The sequence below is a fragment of the Furipterus horrens genome, unplaced genomic scaffold (genome assembly GCF_987537825.1).
Source record: "Furipterus horrens unplaced genomic scaffold, mFurHor1.1.pri manual_scaffold_17, whole genome shotgun sequence".
In the NCBI taxonomy this organism is placed as follows: Eukaryota; Metazoa; Chordata; class Mammalia; order Chiroptera; family Furipteridae; genus Furipterus; species Furipterus horrens.
Window position 1 is genome coordinate 28,072,622 of NW_028327187.1, and position 22,509 is coordinate 28,095,130.

The 22,509-nt window shown below is 42.9% G+C and overlaps 1 protein-coding gene and 1 pseudogene across 3 annotated transcripts in view; one reads left to right on the top strand and one right to left on the bottom strand.

The window, feature by feature from the left end:
• Positions 1-8,954: 8,954 nt before the first annotated feature.
• ZDHHC9 (zDHHC palmitoyltransferase 9) overlaps positions 8,955-22,509 on the top strand; it is a 47,455-nt gene continuing 33,900 nt past the window's right edge. For 2 of the 3 annotated variants that reach the window (XR_016508582.1, XM_090264556.1), the window contains exons 1-3: positions 8,955-9,141; positions 10,697-10,997; positions 22,176-22,336. Coding sequence is in view for 2 of the 3 variants with exons in the window: in XM_090264556.1 (XP_090120682.1) it covers positions 10,831-10,997; positions 22,176-22,336 (328 nt within the window). In the remaining variant the exon portion in view is untranslated. Of the gene's footprint in view, positions 9,142-9,495; positions 9,545-10,696; positions 10,998-22,175; positions 22,337-22,509 lie in introns of those variants that run through there. The other variant, XM_090264557.1, reaches the window with a different exon arrangement.
• On the bottom strand, positions 15,688-16,462 carry LOC149990754 (translation machinery-associated protein 7 pseudogene; annotated as a pseudogene).

The window sequence follows — 22,509 nt, forward strand, 5'->3', positions numbered from 1 at the left end:
AAATGATATGCCTATACTGCACTGCCTTGGTTTACCAGCTCTTGACAGCATCCAGTGACTTCCCGCTCTAATGGATGGGGAGTTAGCTCACTAGCACTGTAGCACCACACTTTTCATTTCCTGTATTTAGTTCCCCTCCCCACAGACAATCATTTTAATGTGTATTTTTTTGTTTGTGTGTCTTTTTTGATATCTTTGTGCCTTTATATAAAACACACAGATCTCTATTTCTTGTTTCATCATCTATAGATAGTATTTCTTGATTTCGATGTTCTAAAATTAGAGTATTAGTGCCGCTACACATCCTTGTACCTCCCCTAACTTTGTCTACTTTCCAAATTCTGTACAATATGCTTTTACATCAAGTTTTTAAAAATTTACTTTATATTTGTAATTATAATTAATTTTTCCCATGATTTTTCTCTAAGTTGGATTCCAAAAGTTGAAAACCAATAAAGATAGTGTTTACATTGTTGTGTTTATATAGATATTTTTTAGTGTAGAGCCAAGGGATGGGCCTTGATTACATTTTCTTCATTGTAGTTCCAATGTTACAACTTCCATTAATTGTTCTAGATCATTCCAAGTTCTAGTTGCCTTCATTATTGGCAAATGGCATTTTTGAACAGTTTAATATTTCCTTTGAATTTCTGATTGCCTTTTTTTTTTTTTTTTTTTTTTTGCTGTGGGTAGACTAAAAACATATGCCTTCTGTACCATATATCTGCTGTCCTCCAACTTTTTAATAATTTTGTGTATTGCTCAGAATAAGTTATATTCTTGAAGCCCATTTCCTGTGTTAATTTGAACCAGTTCTTCACATTTGATCCACGAACTTCTTCTTTTTTTTCTTAATTTACAAATTTAGTATTTATTGTAGGTTGTATTTGCCATTCATTTAAAATTTTATTAATATGCTTTATTGATTATGCTGTTACAGTTGTCCCAGTTTCTTTTCCCTTTGGTCCCCTCCACCCAGGGACCCCTGTCCCTCCAGTTGCCCCCCCCTTAGTTCATGCCCATTGGTTGTGCATATAGTTCTTCTCAGCATCTTCCTGTCTACTTCACTCCCCTCTAGTCTGCTTCTTAATTCCTTTACCGTTTCCCTCCCTTTCCCCCTTCCCCCTCCCTGCTGACCTTCCCCCAAAAGGTCCCCCATACCTGTAATTCTTTTCCCACTCTTGTTGCCTACTTAGTTTGCCTTTGTTTCGGTTCCCTAGCTTCTGTTGTTGGTTGCTGTGATACAGTTTTCATTTTAATGTTCATAGTTTTGATCCTCTTCCTCCTAAACAAGTCCCTTTAACATTTCATATAACAGCAATTTGGATCTGATAAACTCCTTCAGTTTTACTTTGTCCTGGAAGCACTTTCTCTGCCCTTCTATTATTTTGAATATTTCTTGCTAGTCCCTTCTTGCCTGCAGAGTTTCTTTTGAGAAATCAGCTAATAGTCTTATTGGAACCCCCTTGTACGTAATTATCTTCTTCTCTCTTGCTGCTTTTAAGATTCTCTCTTTATCCTTAATTTTTGACATTTTGATTATAATGTGTCTTGGCGTGATTCTCCCTGGGTCCAGTTTTTTTGTAACTCTCTGTGCTTCCTGGACTTGTAAGTCTATTTCCTTCCCCAAGTTAGGGAAGTTCTGCTTCATTATTTTTTTCACATAATTTTTCAATTCTAGTTCTTCTTCACCTTCTGGCAACCCTATGATTTGGATGTTGGCCTGCTTATAGCTGTCCCATAGGTTTCTGAACCTCTCTTCATTTTCCTCACTTTTCGTTTCCTCTTTCTGCACTGGTTAACTGTTTATTCCTTCCCTATGTTCCGATTTGTTGATTTGATCCCTGGTTTTCTTTCCCTCACCACTAGTTCCCTATGTGTTTTCATTCATTTCAGCAGGACTAGCCTTCATTCCTTCCCTGTCTTGTTTAAGATCTGCTGTTAGGTCTGTAAGCATTTCTATAACCAAAGCTCTGAACTGAGCCTCAGAAAGATTTCCTATCTGCTGCTTCTTTAGATTAGATATTTGCTGTCTGGTAAGCTGTGTCACTGGGATCTCTATCATGATCTGTGTCATCCTGACAGTTTTGTGTTTACCTTTGCTTCCTTGGTGGGGCTGTCACATCCCCTACACTATAGGAGGCAGAACCCCATGCACTCGTCACAACCGGACGACCCTTCTCACCATGCTGTGGTGTTTTCTGTGGGGGTGGGTGTCCAAGATGGATTTCTGCCGTTCACTCTCTGCTGAGAGACCGGGAGCCTCCTCCTTCATCCCCACCCCCTCCGGGCCTCACAATCCAAGGCAATGGGGGTCTGCCTTCCCCAGTGTTGGAATCGCAAGCTGATGGGTCTGGTCTGCAGCCAGGGGTGCTCCCCAGGTGCTTCTCACCTCCCCTTAAATTCAGGTGTCTGTGCTTACTGCTGTCCCACCACCATCACCACTGTTGCTGCTGCCAGCACTGTTTGACCTCTCTGCCCTGGTTTTGCCCCTCCTACCCGTCCAGATGAACACCACTTTTTTATAACTTCATACGTAGGACTTCCATTTATTTTCTGGAACTTCTGGTTGTTTCTTATTTTGCAATAGTTGTATTCTTTGTTAGTTGTGGATGGAGATGGAGCATATCAGTCTAGTCCTCCTTCTTGGCTGGAAGTCTCCTGATCCATGAACTTTTGTACAGCTTTTGCTTCCCCTGGCATTTGGTCTATTTTTACATTTTTGGCCTCAAAAAAAAAATACCTACCTGAGGATATGTTTGTTTATTTGAGAGAGAGAGAGAGAGAAATAGAGAGAGAGAGAAAGAGAGAAACATTGATGTGCGAGAGAAACATTGATCAGTTACCTCCCACATGCATCCTGACAGGGAATTGAACATGCAATTTAGGTACGTGCCCTGACTGGGAATCAAAACCATGAACTTTTGGTGCACTGGATGACACTCCAATGAGCTGAGCCACCTGACCACAGAACTTTTGGGGCCTTTAGTGTATTCTCAATTTTCCTAGCTCTTAACCATACCAACGCTTTTGTTAACTTCCTTTTTTCTGGAGTCTTATGTTCTTTGAGGTGTTTTTTTGGGGGGGTTAGTTGACTTCAAAATTGGCCTTAGTCTTTGTGTGTTCAGTCAACACCTTTCTTTCCAATTTCTATCTTCCAGACATTAGTGAATATATTACCATCTGATGTTACTGCTCTCTTATTTTTTGTGGGCTTATACTTTTTAAATCCCTTTACTATAATTTTAATGGTGTCAGGAAAGAGAGGAGATGAATGTACGTGGTCATTCTGCCATATTGAACAAGAGGTATAGAGCTTTATAGTAATTTTTTAAACCTATTTTTAAAAAAGGTTTTATTTATTTACTTTTAGAGAGAAGGGAAGGGGGAGAGAGAGAGAGAGAGAGAGGGAGAGATTCATTGATTGGTTGCTTTTTAAGAGCCTCCATCTGGGCACCTGGCATGCAACCCAGGCACGTGCCCTGACTGGGAATTGAACCAGAGACCTTTTGGTTTGCAGGATGACCCCTAACCCACTGAGTCACACTGGTCAGGGCTAAATCTCTATTTCTTAAGTCCTAAAATTGATAATGCTCCTTGTAACTAATTCAGACATTAAAGAAGAATATAAAGTAAAACTTAATTGTTTGCTCAAGAATTTTTGTTTGATTACTTTTGCAAAGACAAGCGAGGCTATAGTGAACATCTTTGAATGTATATCATTGAGCATTTGTGGTACTGTACCTAGATAGTAGTAAGATTGCTAGATCAATGGTTACGCAATGTAAAAATGTTGAGATACTACCAAATAGCTCTACTGAAATATTTTTACTAATTTACTCTTATACCAACAGTATTTGAGATGAGCTCACCCTTTTGAGGCAAGCTCTTCTTAAAAGATTGAAGAGTCTGCTGTGCACAGTTGAGACCTGAACTCTACACGGTTTTTATTTATCTTTAATGACTTCACATGAGCTGATCTTTTCTCCCTTAGAATGTTTTAAGTTCCTTAGAGGCTGGGATCATGTCAAATACTTCTTTGGTATTTCCCATAGTGCCTAGTATAGGTTGAACAAACTGTGGGTGCTCACTACATACTTAATGATTGACTGATAAACCAGTTTATGTTTCTGTGCAACACAATGCCCTGAGGTCAGCTTCCGGAATGAGAGAGTTGGGCAGAATCAGAGAGTAGGGCTATACTGGGTCAGTATCAGATGCTTTCACTTGCACATTAAGTTTAAACCATAATTTAAGAGTCAAATCTGTATAAAGCATGTAGCACAATCTCTGGCTCAGAGGAGGTCCTCAATAAATGGTGTTATGATGATTCTTATTTAGTTAGAGGGTAGTCTTAGGGCTAGTGTTGAGTGCTCAAGCACAGCACCTAAAACTATTCTGGGTGGAGTCAGAAATCCACAGTATAGAGACAAAACAAAATTGAGAACCAGTAAGAACAGACAGGCATCAGAGACAGAAACAGAGGTTTGGTTTAAGCAGTTCAGTTCCACTGTGATATCATCTTCCCTGCTACAACAGGCAGTTTTTACTGGGCTTTTTGTATGCTTGCCTTTCACATTGTGGCATATTAAAGGTACATCTCAGTCTCTGACAAGAACAAACAATCCCAGCACAGTGCTGTGAACACAGAAAGTGTGTAATGAAAGACATCCTATCCATCTCTCAGTTATTGACACAGATAATGTGGTGGCAGTGGTTGAGGATTCACTTGAGGCGGTGGTGGTAGAGAACAGCCATTCTACTAGAACAAGATTATTGCTCAAACTTTTCCCATTCAGGGAATAGGGTGCATCTGAAATTGGGAAATCAAATGTTTAGTCAGATAAGAATTAGTGTTAGTGATGAATTTATAAGTTATAAAAACATGGCTGACATAGGTTCAACAAAGTGAAGAATGGATCTCCTTTTTACCTCTCTACTCCCAGTGAGCAGCGCAGATAAAAGAGAGAGGTGAGAGAGGGCAGTTACATATAGACATCATCCTAATGCACTGCATTGATTGTATTTTTCAACTATGCCAGACATTTATCACTCTATCTCTAGCCCCCTTTATGACTATAAGAAGTAGGTATTAGCTCTGTTTTACAGATGAGGAAATAGGCCCAGAAAGGATCATTTACTAACTGAAATTTACACGAGCTACCAAGTAGCAGAGCCAATATTTGAACCTAGGTCTCTCTGGCCGTAAAACTTTTGCACTTTCTACTATGCATACTATCCTGCCTCTTCTAAGTCAGTGATTGCAGCCCAAGCCTCAGAGAACCAGATGTTGCTTAAGAATCTAGTTGGTCTTGTGTGGGCAAGGTGTCCTGTGGTTCTTTCTTCTGCTCATCAATTCATTCTACAAATATATACTTATTTAGAACCAGAAAATAGAGAGAGGAGTGAAGGTCAGGTAGGTTGAAGTGAGGTGGGACACATGTGTATGGGGAAAAGGGCAAAGGGACATGGGATGGTAGAGGCTAGAGTAAATATTGAGAAAAAAGAGCCATCACAAGCTTGAATGCAGAATGGGGACTGATTTTGTGAAGTCTTACGTACAGTGCAGAATGGGTCTCTGGGTGTTTGCAGAAGTGATATCTGGAGCAACACTAGCTGGCAATCTGAAAGCCAGTAGCAGCACTCAGGATCTGGAACTATTCAAACAACTCTTTGCACCTACACATCAACAAACACACACTCACACAGGAACCATCAATATGGAGACAAGCATTTTTTAAAAACAGGCTTAATTCACTTTATTTTTCTTGAATAAAATTATGTGGTCGCCACAGCTGGATCCTGGGTCCTTTGCACAGAAACTATGTGGTGGGTCTTTACAAGATGGTCAGTGAATTCCTGATAGAGAGACTTGGTGAATATGATCTCTTTCCAGAGGTCAGGGGTGAGACAGCTGTAGATCTTAGAGTTGGTATCGGAGGTGGCCTTGGTGAAGTTGACCAGTGTGGCAGTGAAGCCCCTGGCTGAGGTGTAGCAGTTGTTGATACTGGCCATCAGCAGCACCTTCTCGAGCACATGGAGCTGAGACGATGTCAGTGGCCCTGAGAGTGAGGACTTGGTGCACAAGCACAGAGCCACAGTGGTCAGTCACTTTGCAAGGAAGTGCAAAGGATGGTGTGGGTTTTGCCCATCTTGTTCCCTCAGTAGTCTCACCACACAGGGACAATAGAGAGCTTGGTGAAGATGATGGCCCCATGGATGGCAGTGGCCATTACCTTGGAGCATTTAACACCCAGATTGACATGTCCATTGTAGCCCCTAATGATGACAAATGCCTTGAACCAGGTCCTCTGCTTTTACACCAGCATAATCTTTAAAACCTCATCCACTAGGAAAACGTCAATGACCTCAGATTCCTTGATGGGCACGGAGAAGGAATAGATCTCCCCCACGGACTTGATCTTCATATCCCTGACCAAGTGACCCAGCTTGATGATAAGAATATACTTATTGTCCTTGTCCTTGCCTCATGAGCTCACTGGCTTCAGTCCTAGGCCCCCACCCTGGCTAGCCATGACCTTCGCCCCAGCTGCCACTGCCAAATACTACATGGAAGGCCCTCAGCCTCCTTCCTATTCTAGGACCCGGGGGCCTCCTGGCTTTCCTGCAGCACCGGCATCGTCGGACAATTGGTGTTTCCTGGGAGAAGCCAGAGACAGGCATTTTTAAACAAGCACACTAGAATGTATGCCATCACACAATGGAAGCCTGTACCTTTATTACAGTGGTGTTTCTAGTGCTTACCATGTGACTGTAACCCCCCCCCCTTTGAAAGGAGTCAATGCTGATTTTGGTGCATAAAATCTGGAGGTTTACTGAAAAGATAAAAGAACAGAAAAGACACAATCTCAGTTTATAGTCACAATTTAGTTGTGTGTGCATTAAGACTTTCAGGATTCTAGAAAATGATGTGATTACATAGAAGGAAGTCCTATGGAATGCTTGTCCATGTATATTTTCCTTATTTTTTTTGTTAGTGGTGAACACACATAATAACAGATCATGTTAAAACAAGCCTACTTACACAGCCACTTAATCCCAGAGGGAATGTGACCCAGAATAGGGAGGGGCAGAGCTCAGGAATGTGTTGCCATGACACATTGGTTCCAGGACTTCCCAGGCTTTACCTGCATCTGATATATGGATAAAGTATGTTTGGGTGCTGTGGAGCTGGAGTGATGATGGGTGTCTGGAGGACACAGGCTCAGGAATCCAGGGGACTTAAGGGGTGGAGAGAAGTTCCTCTCCCTTCTATACGAAGTGTTTGCAATATCAGATCCTCCAGTATTCAAAGGGGGGAAAATCGGAGACAATGATATTGATCATATGGTTTATCATAAATAAACCAGTGACTATAATCAGCATGAGTACTAAGGAACAATAATGGCTTTGTAAAAACATACTTTCTCCTAGAAATTAACTATAACACATTTCTGTCATAAGAAAATTACCTAGTGATATTTCTTAATCCTCACCTGAGGACATTTTTTTCATTGCTTTCAGAAAGAGAGGAAGGGAGAGAGAGAGAAACATTGATGCAAGAGGGAAGCATCGATCAGTAGCCTCTTGTATGCGCCCGGACCAGGGATCAAACCTGCAACCTAGGTTTGTTCCCTGACTGGGAATTGAACCCGCAATATTTTGGTTATGGGATGGTGCTACAACCAACTGAGCCACACCAGCCAGGACCTAGTAATTTTTTAAATGCTTTTAAGATTTTCATAGAAGGGTGCCATGAAAGTGGTAAATGTAATTATCATTAAGTAGTTTTTTGCTTCATATCATGTGGAACCCTCATAGTGTAAAGGAGAAATAGTTTTTGACCATGTATATGGTTCTTCAACTAACACACAAAAACTGCCTTGGAAAGACCTTTGGCAGTCTCTTCTGTATTACTTGCAAATAACTTCACTCTAGAGAAACTTTATTCAAGCTCAGGAAAACAGCTGGCAACCTTGACACTCTCTTCAAGAGCGTGACAGGTAAGGAGAGGCTACCTTCAACCCTTTCTCATATTTCCCCTTATATTTATTTGGAAGCCCAGAGCCACACTAGTGGAAAGAGATCCAGTACTGTTTAAAGTCCAGTTGCATAACATCAATGCCATGATTCTGAACTGTTTTCCCTACTCCAATTTTGAACTTGTCAAGGATATGACTCACTGGGATCAGTAGCAGTGGCTCATTGTGGCAGTAACTACAGAGGAGGGGGGCAGAAAAGAATCAATGTGTTTGGTGGGTGAGGATTCTGCCTTGGATCTCAGCTTCACCCTCCGCACGAACTCTCCAAAGCGAATAGTAATTTCCAACCTTTCTGGTGATCTTTACTTCGTTACCTGCCTGGATGAATTTATGCCCTGACAGTAGATTTTCTCTAACTTCCTCACTGTCAATTATTTGTTCTCTGTACTGCAAAAATGATTCTGTGTTCATGGGACAGTGATAGCTTTCAAGTTTTCCGTTTTACATTTGTTTGTTTTCTTCTGAAGGAGTAAAATCCCCAGTCACAGTTGCTTTCCTGCAAGTAGGGCAGAAGAGGCCCAGGGCGGACCCAGTTTGGTTTGAGCACCCGGATCTGTGAGCCAGTGCTGCTTCAGCGTCTCACTGTGTACGTGCGTGTGGGGGAGGCTGGTCCCCAGTCCTTCCTTGTCTTATCCGAACTATCCTTCACCTCTGTCTCTGTGTAACTGTATTAATAGAAGGCGACCCTTGACGTACTGGTGATTGGACCCCAAAGGAAGAATAGAAGCGCGTAGCAGGTGGGCACGAAGCCGGGAGATGGGTGGGGGAGTGGGGCGGAGGTACCACTGAGTGGCGTTCGAAGTAGCCAATGGTAGTTCGGGGAAGGGGTGGTAAGGCGGAGATACTGAGGTTGATTAGCTAATGGAAGGCAAGCAACTACTGGAAAGACCTGGTGACGTGAGGAGCATTCCATTTGGCCAGCAGTGGGCGGTTGCCACAGCTGTTTTAGGGCCCCGATCATAGGGGCTCCTTGTCAGGAGGAGGCAGCCTCCGGACTGGGGAGGAGAAGTCGCTGTCACCTTGGCTGGCCGGCGCAGCCCCCTGGGAGAGTCCACTTCCTGCGCTCTGTCCCTGGCTCAGTCTGGGCTCCCAGGTTCAGGTAACAAGGGGAGAGGGGGTTGGGGTCTCCTGGGCTCGGTCGCTTGGTGGGCTGCCGACGCCTCTGCTGCTTCGGGACGCGTGGATATTGGCAATGCCCTGCTCAAGTCGCCAGCAGTGGAGCCCCCAGCAGCGGTGACTACACGTGGCGGGGCGTGTGTGAGTGTGTACGAGCGTGTGAGATGGCACGCGTCCCAAGCTGCCTGGGGCGGTGGTCCGTTGCGTGGCAGAGACAGGGCAGGCCTCCTGAGGCCACGCCCGCGGCCGGCCCTGGACTTGGGCCTTGGCACCCAGCGGGTGGGCCGGTCGCTGGTTCTGGATGGATTTTGATCTTTGTTCTCCCAGGCTCGGATCCCCTGGTCTCTTCTCCCGCTGGGCCAGGTTATCACAAGATTGTTTTCCAGGTTAGTTTTACACAAAGGAAGAGTTCATTGCACCTTGGAGCCCCCTCCCCTTTCCGAAGTCCTCCACCTTCTAATTGCCAGACTCATTGCCTAGTCTCTATTTGGACCCTTGCCCTCTTCAGCCGGGGAATGATTTCGGGCTTCAGGCTTCCGCCTCAGTCATGCCAGCGTGGGGCATGTTGTGTCAGTAAATAGAGGCCATAGCACTACACTTGAGAGGATAAGAAGAGTGGCAGTGGTTGAGAAAGGCTTGGCCTGAGGATTCAGGATGCTAAGTAGAGATGATACTTATGAAATGTCCCAGAAAACACCTTTATGACTGTTTTTAACTGCTGCCACCTCCTCCCTTCAGCCCTTCCAGAACCTCTCCTGCTTAAGTCAGCCTTCCACCTACAGGTCTGTGATGTGGTTTCATTAAGATTTCCACAAATGTTAGGTTAGACCAATGAGATTGGTTCATTTCCCAGACTCAGAAAGTTACCAGGGGTTTGATAAAGGGAAATCTGTTTTGAGTAAATACAACCTGGATATGTGTCCAGAGTGTCCAACACCTCCTAGCCTTGCCAGAGGGTGACTTGTTCCCTGGTGTGATTCATATTTGAGTAGCCAAATATGAAGAAAGACAGTGAAGAAATGGAGGAGGGGAGGGATTGGCTCCTTAAGGACAGAAACTCTACTATTAATTTTAGCCCTCTTAATGATGATTATAGAATAATGTGGTATAGTGGAAAGTGCCCTGGACTGAAATTCTACAGACATGAATTCTTGGTTTAGCTTTGTGATTGTGTGACCCTGGATAAATTATTTTCTCTCTCTGGTCTTCACTTTACTCATTTCCAACCAATTCATTGGGGCTATCATGTATTAAAACCCTTCTAGCTCCAAGGTTCTGTGATGAACAGATCATCAGTATTATACTGGAAGCATGGGGATTTATTTAAGAAGATATACTAACCCTTTTCTTCTTCTTCTTTTTTTTTTTTTTTTTTTTTGAGAACCTTTAACCTTTTCTTTCAGAGGACAAACATAGATTGGAAATAAACTTTTCCCACTTCCCCACCCCTACCCTTTTAAGCTTATTTTCTGCCTCTGGGAAAAGAGAATTGAACTGAATTTTCATCTTCCTGCCTCATTTTTTGTCTTTTTTCTTAGGGTTAGAAATTGGACTTTTGATGATGTTTGACCCAGCGGCAGCAATAGCAGGCACCGTGATTTTAAAGCTGGGCTCAACTTTCATTTCTTCTATCTTGTAATCACAAAGCGCATTTGGACCAGGAATTCCAATCATGTCTGTGATGGTGGTGAGAAAGAAGGTGACACGGAAATGGGAGAAACTCCCAGGCAGGAACACATTCTGCTGCGATGGCCGCGTCATGATGGCTCGGCAAAAGGGCATCTTCTACTTGACCCTCTTCCTCATCTTGGGAACATGTACACTCTTCTTTGCCTTTGAGTGAGTATCCATTGAGTGGAGTTGCCTGACAATGATTACTTTGAATCTAGGGGAAGAACCTTCTTTCTGGGGAGTTTGTGGGTGGTCCTTGGATGGTTGTCACTGTCCTCTTGAGCAGTGTCTATAGATCATGCCAACTGAATTTATTGCTTTATGCTCATAGCAGAGTATGTATTATCTAAAAAATCTGAGACCTTTGATACCAATATTATAGCACTGATATGGGGCTACCCCTGGCACACTTGGTAAATAAGGGAATTTGTCTTTATTGCTCACTTCCCTTTTTCAGTGGTCTACTTAGATACTTAGTGACAGAATGCCTCTTCCCCATCCCTCTTAAGCCCAGGAGCTTCCCGTATAGTCATAACTCCACCCCACCATACTCACCTATTCTATTACTCTGGATCCTATATACTTAGGGCTCAGCTCTCAGCCAGCTGTTAAATTGAAAAGCCAGCTGAATTGGAACCTGCAGATTGGTTCCAGCATCAGCTGTGCTGGAAACTAGCTGTGTGTGGGGCACATATGTGTTTATTAAGTGACAGCTGCTCCTTCTTCTAACTCAAAATCACTGAACATAAACAACTCTATTTTGTGTGTGCTTGATACCACCCTTGGAGTTATTTTTTCTGTGATGTAATAGCCAGTAATAGAGCCACTGTTCAAAGTCTGTGTAGGCCATCTCACTAGGGAGGTGACTAGTTGGATTCTAGAGTACTGTCACATCACTGCCAGTTGTACTGAGAATGCTATACACTCTGAGGATGGGAGCAATGCTAATTGGTTTGAGGTTATTATGAGAAGGGCCTTGAGGAGCCAAGAAGTGTGTGTAGACTGTGAGCCACACCTGATTTGAGCCTGCTGTAATTCTTGAACATGGGTGACCTGGAATTGGAGCTCTTATGCTGCGGTGTGGCCATGGCAAGGAGGAGGGAGTTCCTTGGCCATCCTTTGTGGGTAGTTAAAATGAACTCTGGTCTCTTGGGACTCATTTTTGTCCTTCTTCTGTAAGGGCTTCAGGCTTTCCCAGTGCATCAAGGGAGATTTTTTTTGAGGTGCTTTGCTAGACTTATTGATAGTTGCAGCTGGCTTGAGTAATAGCAAGAGGAGGAAGGGGACCCAGTTTATAACAGGACTAGGAAAGTCAGGTCAGAAGAGCTCTTTGTCAAAGATACTTTTGCTGCTGCTGCTGTCAACTTTGTGAAGTATTTGGCAAAGTCAGGCAGTTTGATCCTGGTTTCTTAGCTGCTTTCCAGTCTGAGTTTCATGGCTGCGTGTATGTGTGCATGTGTGTATACATGTGTGTGGTATAAGTAAGCATGTGCAGTCAGGCAGATATATGTATAACGTCAAAAAAAAATTCCCCCTCTTTTTACCCATCTCTCCAAGTTATCTTTGCTTTATTCCTGCCTTGCTTCCTTATGGAAGTACAGAGCTGAACTCTGCTGTCTATCATCTTTCCTGTCTTTTACTTCATCCCCTGAGGAATCCACTAGTCTTTTGGCCTCCATCCCTATCCCCTTAGCCTTCGAGTTAATTTTTTGTGATTTAAATAATTTTAAACACAAATGAGATTCGTTTCCAGACCCCAAGAGAGCTAGTGATTCTGGGCCCAGGAAACCTCTAGTTTGACTGGCCAGAGAATTGAAATTTGGAACTATTGGTGTTTGGCCCTTTTTGTATCTGGGAGCCACACAGAGTCTGATTTGGATTTATACTTCTTAGACCCCGAAGGCTTCTGAAGTAAACTGCCTGTGGGGTGAAGCTTGTAATTAGACAAGTTACAGTTTGAAAGAAGCAGGTTGAATTTTCTACCAAGATGACTTTCCCCCCAAAATTATTAATCACGCTTTGCCTTTAGATATGAAGGGTGAGGTTGTTTGTAAACTGCCCAGAGTGCCAGCTGTCTGTGTGATAAATATTTTTTTTGGGTAGGGCTAAGGGAGGGGGAAAAGGGAGGAGAAGGAAGTAAATGTATTAGTTGAGGAGTGGAATGGGGAAGTATAAATCTGACCAAAGGGGAGAGGACCCTGAAGATGAATCCTTTTCATTGTTCGTGAGTGTGTGTGTGTGTGTGTGTGTGTATGATATACAGACACACATATACTCTAAGTGGTGACTGCCTTGTGCCTTGCCAATATCAGATTGTACAAAGGAAACCAGCATTCCTTGGAAGAATGGGGTTTCTTTTTGGTTGACCTTTTCCTTTGGAGCCTGTAATTTACTACCAACCACGCAGTGGCAGATAGGGTCTGGGGGCAGAATATGGACTCCTTCATTAGTATTAGAACTTAGGGAGACCTCAGGAAGTCATCTGATCTAGTCCCCTGTCTTTAGGCAGGTGAGGGTGACAAAGGGCTGTTTATTTTCATCCTCAGATTATCCAGAAGCTTAGACTCCACTTCCTCTGGCTGCTGCAATTTTGGCTTAGGGAAGAGTCTAGATTCTGAGGCACATCTGGATCTGCATTTTAGTAGCAGGGTCCTGCTTGCAGCAGGTGCTTAAGAACAAGTGTGAGTTGATTTACAACTGCCCGTGGCACAGTCCTGGGTTGCCAGATGGCTTAAAAAATCTGGTCAGGCATGTGGGTACCCCCTGATGAAAAACATGCAGTGCTGGTAGTGTCAGTGGAAATCTTTTTATTTTTGTATTTTGCCCTTACATGTTTTGTCAAAGGAGGGACCTGTAATTTTTAGTGGACAGACAATAGGTTAAATGCATAGAATTAAAAAATGTTTTCCATCCAAGAGTTAGTTAGCTCTGTACTGTTAGAAGTGTTTCTAAAGAAGCCGGGTGGCCATCTCTCAGGGCTGCTGTCACAGAGTGGATTTTTGCCTGGGATGGGAAATTGGGTTAGATTGTCATTAAACCTCTTGCAACTCCATGAGTCTGAAATTCTGTATAATTCTTGTGTCTGGAAGAGTCAAATACACACACAGAAAAGGGGAAGCTAGAAGATTACAGGTAGGTAGCTGTATTTAAATATTTTTATGTATTTAAGTATAATTATATCTATGGTAAATGTATTTGAATTTAAAAGCAGAATGAAAACTCTGCAGTGTTTAGAAAAGGATTTCCTAATTTATTTTTAGGGTGAGATATCTAGGCAATGTGAGTGTGTCTGCCAGTTTCAGCTTTGAGCACATGAGCCCTTCTCAGTCCTTTCTGCCCAAACACTGTTCAGCTCATATGATGAACACATAACCACCAGCTTGGCCAGGAATGTCAGGACACTGAAGCAGAATGACACCAACAACCTGTGAGCTGTCCAGCTACTGAAAGGTGATTTTGGTATTTAGTCAAACTCTACTCCCTGATGTCCCTGGCTGGTTTGGCTCAGTGGATTGAGCGTCGGCCTGCGAGCTAAGTGTCGCTGGTTCGATCTTCCAGTCAGGGCACATCAGAGAAGGAAAACTCTGACTCCAAAAAACCTCCGCTGCCTTGCGGCATACCTCTTCAGGGGAAAGGCTAGGGGAGTAAACCCCGACAGAAAATCCGGAGCCGGAGTCCCTAAGGCGGTTTGACGTTGTAGTCAACACCGGCAACTCCTGCGGCGCACCTGAAGCCAAGCTGTATTGACTCCGTCTTTCCCTTGGATCCTTCAGCTGCGAAGAGAGGGGGGGTCTGCTGCATGGGCAACAGCAGACCCTCCATATCACCCTGCCCAGGCTCTGTAGCTTCAGCTTCACTGGAGAGGACACTCCAGCGTCATCGCAAGATGTCGATTCAACACGGGAGGAGACAGATACCGTGTCACTCCGGAGTCGGACTGCACAACCATTCTCTGCGGTGCAGATAGACACTTAAGAAGCTACACCATCGTCTCTCGAGACGGACGGCTGCCGACGACGACGACTCCCTGATAAAGCTTGGGGAAAAGACCAAGTGCACTGTTTTCTGGAATAGGCTTCCTAAATGCCTTTTTAAACTTTGTGACTATATCACTAGTGGGGTCAAGGTCCTCAGACTTCTCTTGTGGCAGGAATGACTGTGTGACTCTTCACCACTGAAGTAGAAGCAGTTTGCTGCTATGATTAGTGCTTATGCCTCACTGTGCTGTATATAGAAGAAATCTTATCAAGGCACTATCATACTTAATTGGCCTGACCCTCATGGCTACTTGTGATGCACAGAGGAGTCATTGAATTGGATGAACTGAAAAATGTTTTGTAACACTACTTAGTATTTGTCCCACTTCTAGTCTCTCCAAGTTTTACCTCTCTTTCAAGTCCCTTCCTGAGTCTTCCTTTATGAACTCTTTTAAGTAATACTGCATTTGTGGGACTAATTGTATTGTACATACCACTCATTCAACACATAATCATATGACATTTCTTTCTTTTTTTTCTTTTTCTTTTTGCCATTTCAAACGAGTTGGTTTAATTACAGGTGGTACAGAATTCTGGATAGAACAAAGACTGAAGAACACACTTTGAGAGGATTCTGGGCTGGGTTTACTCTGACCTCACAGCTAAGGTTGAACTGGCAGAATGAGGAGAACTAAAGGGATGAGCAATTGCATGGCCATTATTATTTTTTTTTAACAAAAGTTTATTCTTAAAGGTACAACAGGCTCCAAGACAACAGTTCTTTCTAGCTATAGGTGGCAAGAGATTTATGACAAGGAATCCAGCTGTTAAAACAGGAATGGAATTAAGGATCACCATTGCCCCAAGTCACAAGAGACAGCTTACTTTTTGCCAGATTTCTTAATTCTACCTGTGAGCAGGAGACCCTTCCCTGTGGCCTTTGCTTTTAGCTACTCAAGTTTCTTCTGTTCCTCTTTTTCCTTCTGCTTGAATGCTTTATCTTCCTTGTCCATCTCCTTGGCCTGCTTCTTGGGCTGCTTCAGGGATTTCTTGTTGCCACCTTTGAAGTCAGATGTGGTGCTGCTGCTCCTTCCCCAGACCCTGCCCTGACATTTTTCATATTTCTGAATTCTATGGTTATTGCACTTGGAGCTCTTTCAATGTCAGGGACTCTTTTCTATGTCTGTTTGGTCCCCACAGTGTCCTCCACCAGGCCTTAAATAAAGTAGGTGGTCAGTAAATGTTGCAGAATTAATACATCCTGGATGCAATTAAAATGTCATAGAATTCACTCACAGGATCATAGAATAATAAAGATAGAAGGGACTTTGAAGACTACTCCCATCCTTTTGCAGGTGAGGAAACCAGGCCCACAGAAGTGAGATTTCTTTATTAAGATTGATTAGCCTTTCACCTCATTGTTAGCTTTTGAGTATGGAATGCTGAAGGTATAAAGATTACTGAAGCTGTACATAGTGCTGAATTCTAGACCAGCATATTCTGGGATATTGATAGCTAGTGTTTGTTACCTAGTGGCATCTAGGTTATTTGGGGTTTTTCCGGCTCATGCTCCTAGGAAATGAAGGCATCTTTGTGAAATACTGACAGCATTCTGGCATGGTATTCTAATAGCCTTGCAACATCAGGGTAGCCCATCTCTAAGGGTGGACCTAGAAAGTAAGTTTTGTGAGTTATGAGGGATTATCACTTCTGTGGCTATTCCTAGTCCCTGCTGCGAGGATGAGGATGGCTCAGAGGAAAATTTAAACAATGCACTCTCCCTACTCTAATGAAAGGGACACCATGTCCCTGAGGGCAAAATGGAAGAGAAAAGGCAATCTGACAATACAATGTTACCAGGTTTGAGGAGACACAGTGCTATGCAAACCAAAGCCAAACTCTGACATGACAGAATATCTGTGTTTATAGTGAAAGGTCCAAGATCCTGAAGTTCCCTCGGTAAGATTTGGAAGAGGAAAAAGTGACTTTATCATGCTCTCTATACAAGAGAACATTCTCTAGAGAATTCATTTGTAGGGGTCCAGTCTTGTGCTTTATCTAGCCTAAAATTCTGTCTGTGACTTGACCAACCAAATGACAGTTTTAGAAAGGATTAGTTGCCTCTTTGATATCAATCTGTTATAGTACTTAGCTAAACTCAACTTTCCGATAAAGCATGTTTCTGGAGAATGATTGGGGTATTTCTCCTGAATAGTGTGCTTTCCTTTAGCAATTTCTTGTGATTCTGTCATTCAGAATTTATCTGTATATCTCAGCCTTTACTACCTTTGGTAGTAATGAGTTTAATGCTGTCAATCTCCATTGAATGCATCTCCCATCTTTTCAGAATGAGTCTTAATTGAGTGTAGTGATCTTTTATTTTGAGAAAAGTGAGCACGAATGACAGAGGCGTTCTCCAACATGCTGACATCAGTTGAGGTGTTCATTGAGAAAGAGAGGAGACCTCCTAAATCTTTCTCCTCAGAGGGTATTGTATTTAAGAACAAAGGAGGCACCTTATGCCTCTTGCAACAGCAAGAAGCTAGTGAATTCAGGGTAATTAGGAGTATACTTCTGGAATGGAGCAATGAGAAGACAAGAACCTTATGATGATGACTAGATATGGCCAGTTGTTGGAGGATCTTGGAATACTGGCCTGTGGCATACGGGGCTTAATATTAGGCAACAGGGAATTGTTCTAAGTTCTTGAGTCGGAGTATATTATAATTGAAATTTGTTGCATTTGTTATAATTAAAATGTGAAATCTGTTATTAAAACTGAAATTTGGTGACTACTTATAGAGTTGGATAGGGACTTTGGTCCTCCTCAGTAAGAGGATAGCTCATTGCCTCAGAACTGAAAATATCCTGTTTGGTTAATGTTCCCTATTGCTACTGGAGCAAAACAGGGTTATGCATTTTCCTCTGACCTTTATATAGCAGTAAATCTGGAGGCTGGTTTTAAATTATGTTTTTAGTGTCCAAGGAAACTTTTCCTTCTCAGCAGATTCTAAGTGTAATCAGAAGAAAATTGAACCAGTCTTATGGATGGTTCTACATGTTTAGTGTGCTCTAGAGGTAGGTAGTATGTAAGAGGGCAGACAGTCATTCATATCAGGGAGGACTTATAGCAAAGGCTTATTACTAGTACTTGGGACCAAGGCCCATTGTGGGGCTCTTGCTAATTCTTGGGTGCTTCCTGCTGTTCCAAGCACAGCTATTCCTTAAAGCCACCTCTAATAGCTGCTATGGGAGCAGTTTTAAGCAGCCATTAGCTTCCCAAGAGAGCTCTTCTCTAACCATTTGCAGTCCTTAGAGTCTGAAATACCATTTTAGTACATGATTATTGGTCTTATCTTATTCTTTAGATATTTTATATGTTAGTTATGTTTTCCCCAACAAAATTAACTCCTATTTCCCTTGTTCTTCATTTGTTAGACCTGTAAATACTTGTCGGTTGATTGAGTGTACTGATCAAAGAGCAACAACAAAAAGCATAGTAAGAAAGCTGTTAGGGAGACTTAGAAGCAGAGTATTATATAGATAATCAGTCCACACTGCCAGTCTGTGAGGCAGAGCCCTGCCAAGGAATCTGTCTGGTTTCTTACTGGCTTAACTCATGAATCTCTTGATTTTTTTCATGTGAATTGAAGTCTATGTCATTATCATTGTCCCTCCAATGAACTAGCATGCTAAGAATGGGGGATGGTACATGACACACCAGCCCAGCCTGGCACTGCTGTTTACTGCTGGTCAGTACCACCATGTGGTCTGTGGGAGATGTGAGAGTCCAGTCATCTAGCCCAGCTATGAAAGCCTGAGGCCAATCAAGAAGTTGGTAGAGGAGGAGTTAAAAGGATGATGCCTCTTCGGGTGGCAGAAATGAAGACTTAGTAGGGGACATGGTTGTATATGTAAAATTCACAAGGCAGAAAAGCAACTTCTAACCCCCTGTAAAGGGGAAGGCCTCTTGATACTTTGAAGACAAAGCAGAGTTCTGTTTCCAGAATTGTATGGGTATCCTCCGCTACCTTGCGGCATACCTCCTCAGGGGAAAGGCTAAGGGAGTAAACCCCGACAGAAAATCCGGAGCCGGAGTCCCTAAGGCGGTTTGACGTTGTAGTCAACACTGGCAACTCCTGCGGCGCACCTGAACCCAAGCTGTATCGACTCCGTCTTTCCCTTGGACCCTTCAGCTGCGAAGAGAGGGGGGGTCTGCTGCATGGGCAACAGCAGACCCTCCATATCACCCTGCCCAGGCTCTGTAGCTTCAGCGTCATCGCAAGATGTCGATTCAACATGGGAGGAGACAGATACCATGTCACTCCCGAGTCGGACTGCACAGCCATTCTCGGCGGTGCAGATAGACTCTTAAGAAGCTACACCATCGTCTCTCGAGACGGACGGCTGCCGACGATGGGTATCATTATTCTAAGAAGCAATTTCAATGGAAACTACTAGGGAGTTTCAAAACCAGTTAGCTTATATTGTGAATGGCAGATCCAATCTTTTAAGACAAATTAGTGATGTTTGAGGATATTCCTGACTTTTGAGGTCAATATTGGGAATTACCACCAAATCTTAACATAGTTTATTCCTGTCACAGACAGATCTCTAGCTTACTGCAATGATGGGACTAACCTAAGGGGATATTTTTGATCATAACAATTAGAAACAGGCACGATGGGTTATAGTTAAAAAACAGTCTTAGCTGCTGGCTCTCTTAGTTTCTTCTTACTCAGAGTAGCAAGGCCTGCTGGTTCCACATCTGCCTTCCCAGCCACACCCACTTGCTAGTGACAACTGGCTGCTAGTAGCCTCATCTCTGGAGAACAATACAATGGGCCTATTGTGTACTTGTTGACATACAGAGTGGATTGTTTTAGCAGGTGCAGAAGATAGTCTGTGTGGAGATTACAGAGACCTTTATCTGTGATGGTGTAGTGTAATTCAAATCTAAGCTGTTCTTTGTCTGATTGACAAGCAGGTGTTGGAAGGGGACTTAGTTATACTTGGGTGAGTTCTTCTGTTCATGAGGGCAACATTAATTTTGTGTGTGTGCGTGTGCAAGAGTGCATCTGTGTGTGTGTGTGTGTTCTATTCTCTCTGTAGCTTTCCCTGTAATAAAACAATTTAAACTTATTTTAGTGTCCAATCAGATGGCTCTGATTTTTCTAAGGCTTTTGATTGGAGACTACACCAGGGCAGTTTGAGTCCTGGAGACATTACTTCTTTGTTTCCAAGAATGATCTTAGGAAGATGGTTGATTTCTGTTAGTGTTGTGATTTCACTTGGCTTGTTCATGAAATGGAGACTTGTGTTTCTCCTGTGGCCTTTGTGGCCCTGAGAAGTGGAGGTGACTATCATTTATGAATATACTGCTTGATTATCTGTACCAGTGAAGGAGAACAATAGAAAAGAGGGTACTCCACAAGTTCGTGTTACTCAAAGACCTTAATTACTCTGAACTCAGTTGGCCAGATCCTTGTGTTCTCCAAATATTTCCCCTTACCCTTGGCATTTAGGAGAAGAAAGTACATGATATAAAAGCAAGCTAAGACCAAGTATTTTGTTGAAAACAAATAAGCAGGCAAGTAAGCAAAAAGCCACAGAAATAATTTTGCAAGTTCACTACATATGTTCACCTTCATGGCAAATGGCTGAGCCCAATATTACAGTTGTTTTGCACCCTCCATGGAATTTTGTGTGTGGCAGGGATACAGGGGAGGATCTCATGAGGATTGTTCCAAAATGGCAGTGTATGTAAAACCTGTGGTAAATCTTTGCTCAAAGTGGACAGCAGCTTGCTTGATCCCCATACCAATGAAGTAAGGCTTTTTCCTTAGCTTACTTTCTCCGCTCTCCCTCTGGTCCTTGTTTATCTACTTATAGTCTGCCTCTAAGAGGAGATCTCTGTGTTGAAGGAAAAATGTGCAAAGGGGAGGAGAATATAAATAGGTCAGTGATAACTCTCATCACATATTCTCATTTATTTGTTTTGAAATTCAGTTTTATTCAACAAGTATTTGTTGATAGCTTCTTTATTCCCATACTTGTATTAGGCTCTGTGAGATATAGAACCATGATGATAATGTTAGTAGTTGACATTTACTTAGCATTTACTGTGTGTCAAGTGCAGTTCGAAGTGCTTTATTTATATTCATGCATTTGATCCACACAATGACCCCCATGAAGTACTATTATTATCCTCATTTCACAGATAAGAAGACTGAAGTTAACTAAGTCACCCAACTAGGAGCTGGTAGAGTCAAAATTCAAACCCAAGCATTCCTTCTGCAAAAAGACAAGATTCTTGCTCCTATGAAGTCCAATGGGGGGAGATGAGGTCAACATAGTAAAAAACAGCTAGTAAATAATACAAGGCTCTGGCAGTGAGGACAACAGGGATAGAGAAGGGAGAGATTAATGCAGTTTAGGATAAGCCTTTTGGAGGAGGCAAGACCTCTCTAAATCCCAGATTCTTCATCTATCAAATGGGTATAATGGACCCTACCTCATAGATTTCGTGTGAGAGTTGGATGAGATCATACATATAAAGAGCTTAGTGCTGTGCCTGGGATATGGTGAGTGCTCAGTAAATTATGGTTGTGGTGATGACAATGATGGCATTGATGTCTCTGGGACCTGACTGATGAGTAGGGCTGGGATATCCAGAGAAGAAGAGGTATGGCCTTCTAGGTGAATTATGAAGAAAGAGGGAGGCAAACATGATGTTGGGAAAGGGTGGTCAGGAGATACAATTTTCTTATTTCCCTATGGTTATTAGTCATCTACTAGCTGAGCTAATCGAGGAGAGAAGAATGGATGTTGCAAAGTCAGTCAGCAGTCCTGGAGCTTTTTATTGGCCTTGAAGCATACTGGACATACTCGGTACTTGACACTGGGACCTTGCTTCATGACTAGTCATCTTTCCTTCCTCATTCTGGAGCTCAGGCCTAATGCCATATGGGTGGATATGAAAAGCTCGAGACACTCCCAGAGTGAGAGCAACCTGTGTTGCTTGCAAGTCCAAGCTCAGTTGCTTCCCTCACCTTAACAGTTGTAAGCATTTCCTCAGGCACAGAGGAAATGTAACTCCCAGCAGGCTGACAGGAGGGACTGGGGTTGGGAGGTAGGAGAGATCCCTTGAGATAGTCTTCTGTATTTTATAGGTGGCACTAATCAATAAATATTTGTTGAGTTCCCACTATGTACAGAACCATATGTTAGGAGTTTTGGGTGATTCACACAACATAAAAAGCATTGTCCTTGCACTTAAGGTACTGTGTATTTTGTCGTGGTGACCATATTGATTTGTGGTCAATATAGGGTAGGTATAACTAAATGTTCAATTGCCTGCTTTCTCCAGATGCCGTTACCTGGCTGTCCAGCTGTCTCCTGCCATTCCTGTGTTTGCTGCCATGCTCTTCCTTTTCTCCATGGCTACATTGTTGAGGACCAGCTTCAGTGACCCTGGAGTGATCCCTCGAGCCCTACCAGATGAGGCAGCTTTCATAGAAATGGAGATAGGTGAGTTTTCTAGCCAGATAGCAACACACTGTGTGGGGGGTGGATTTAATTAGTAAGAGAATGGAATCATAATAGTGGTTGCAGATTAGCAGTCACTTCTAGGCATTTCCCTCTGAGATCCTGAATCTGAGATCATGACCATCCTGTGAATTTGCTAAGATAAGTATAACAAG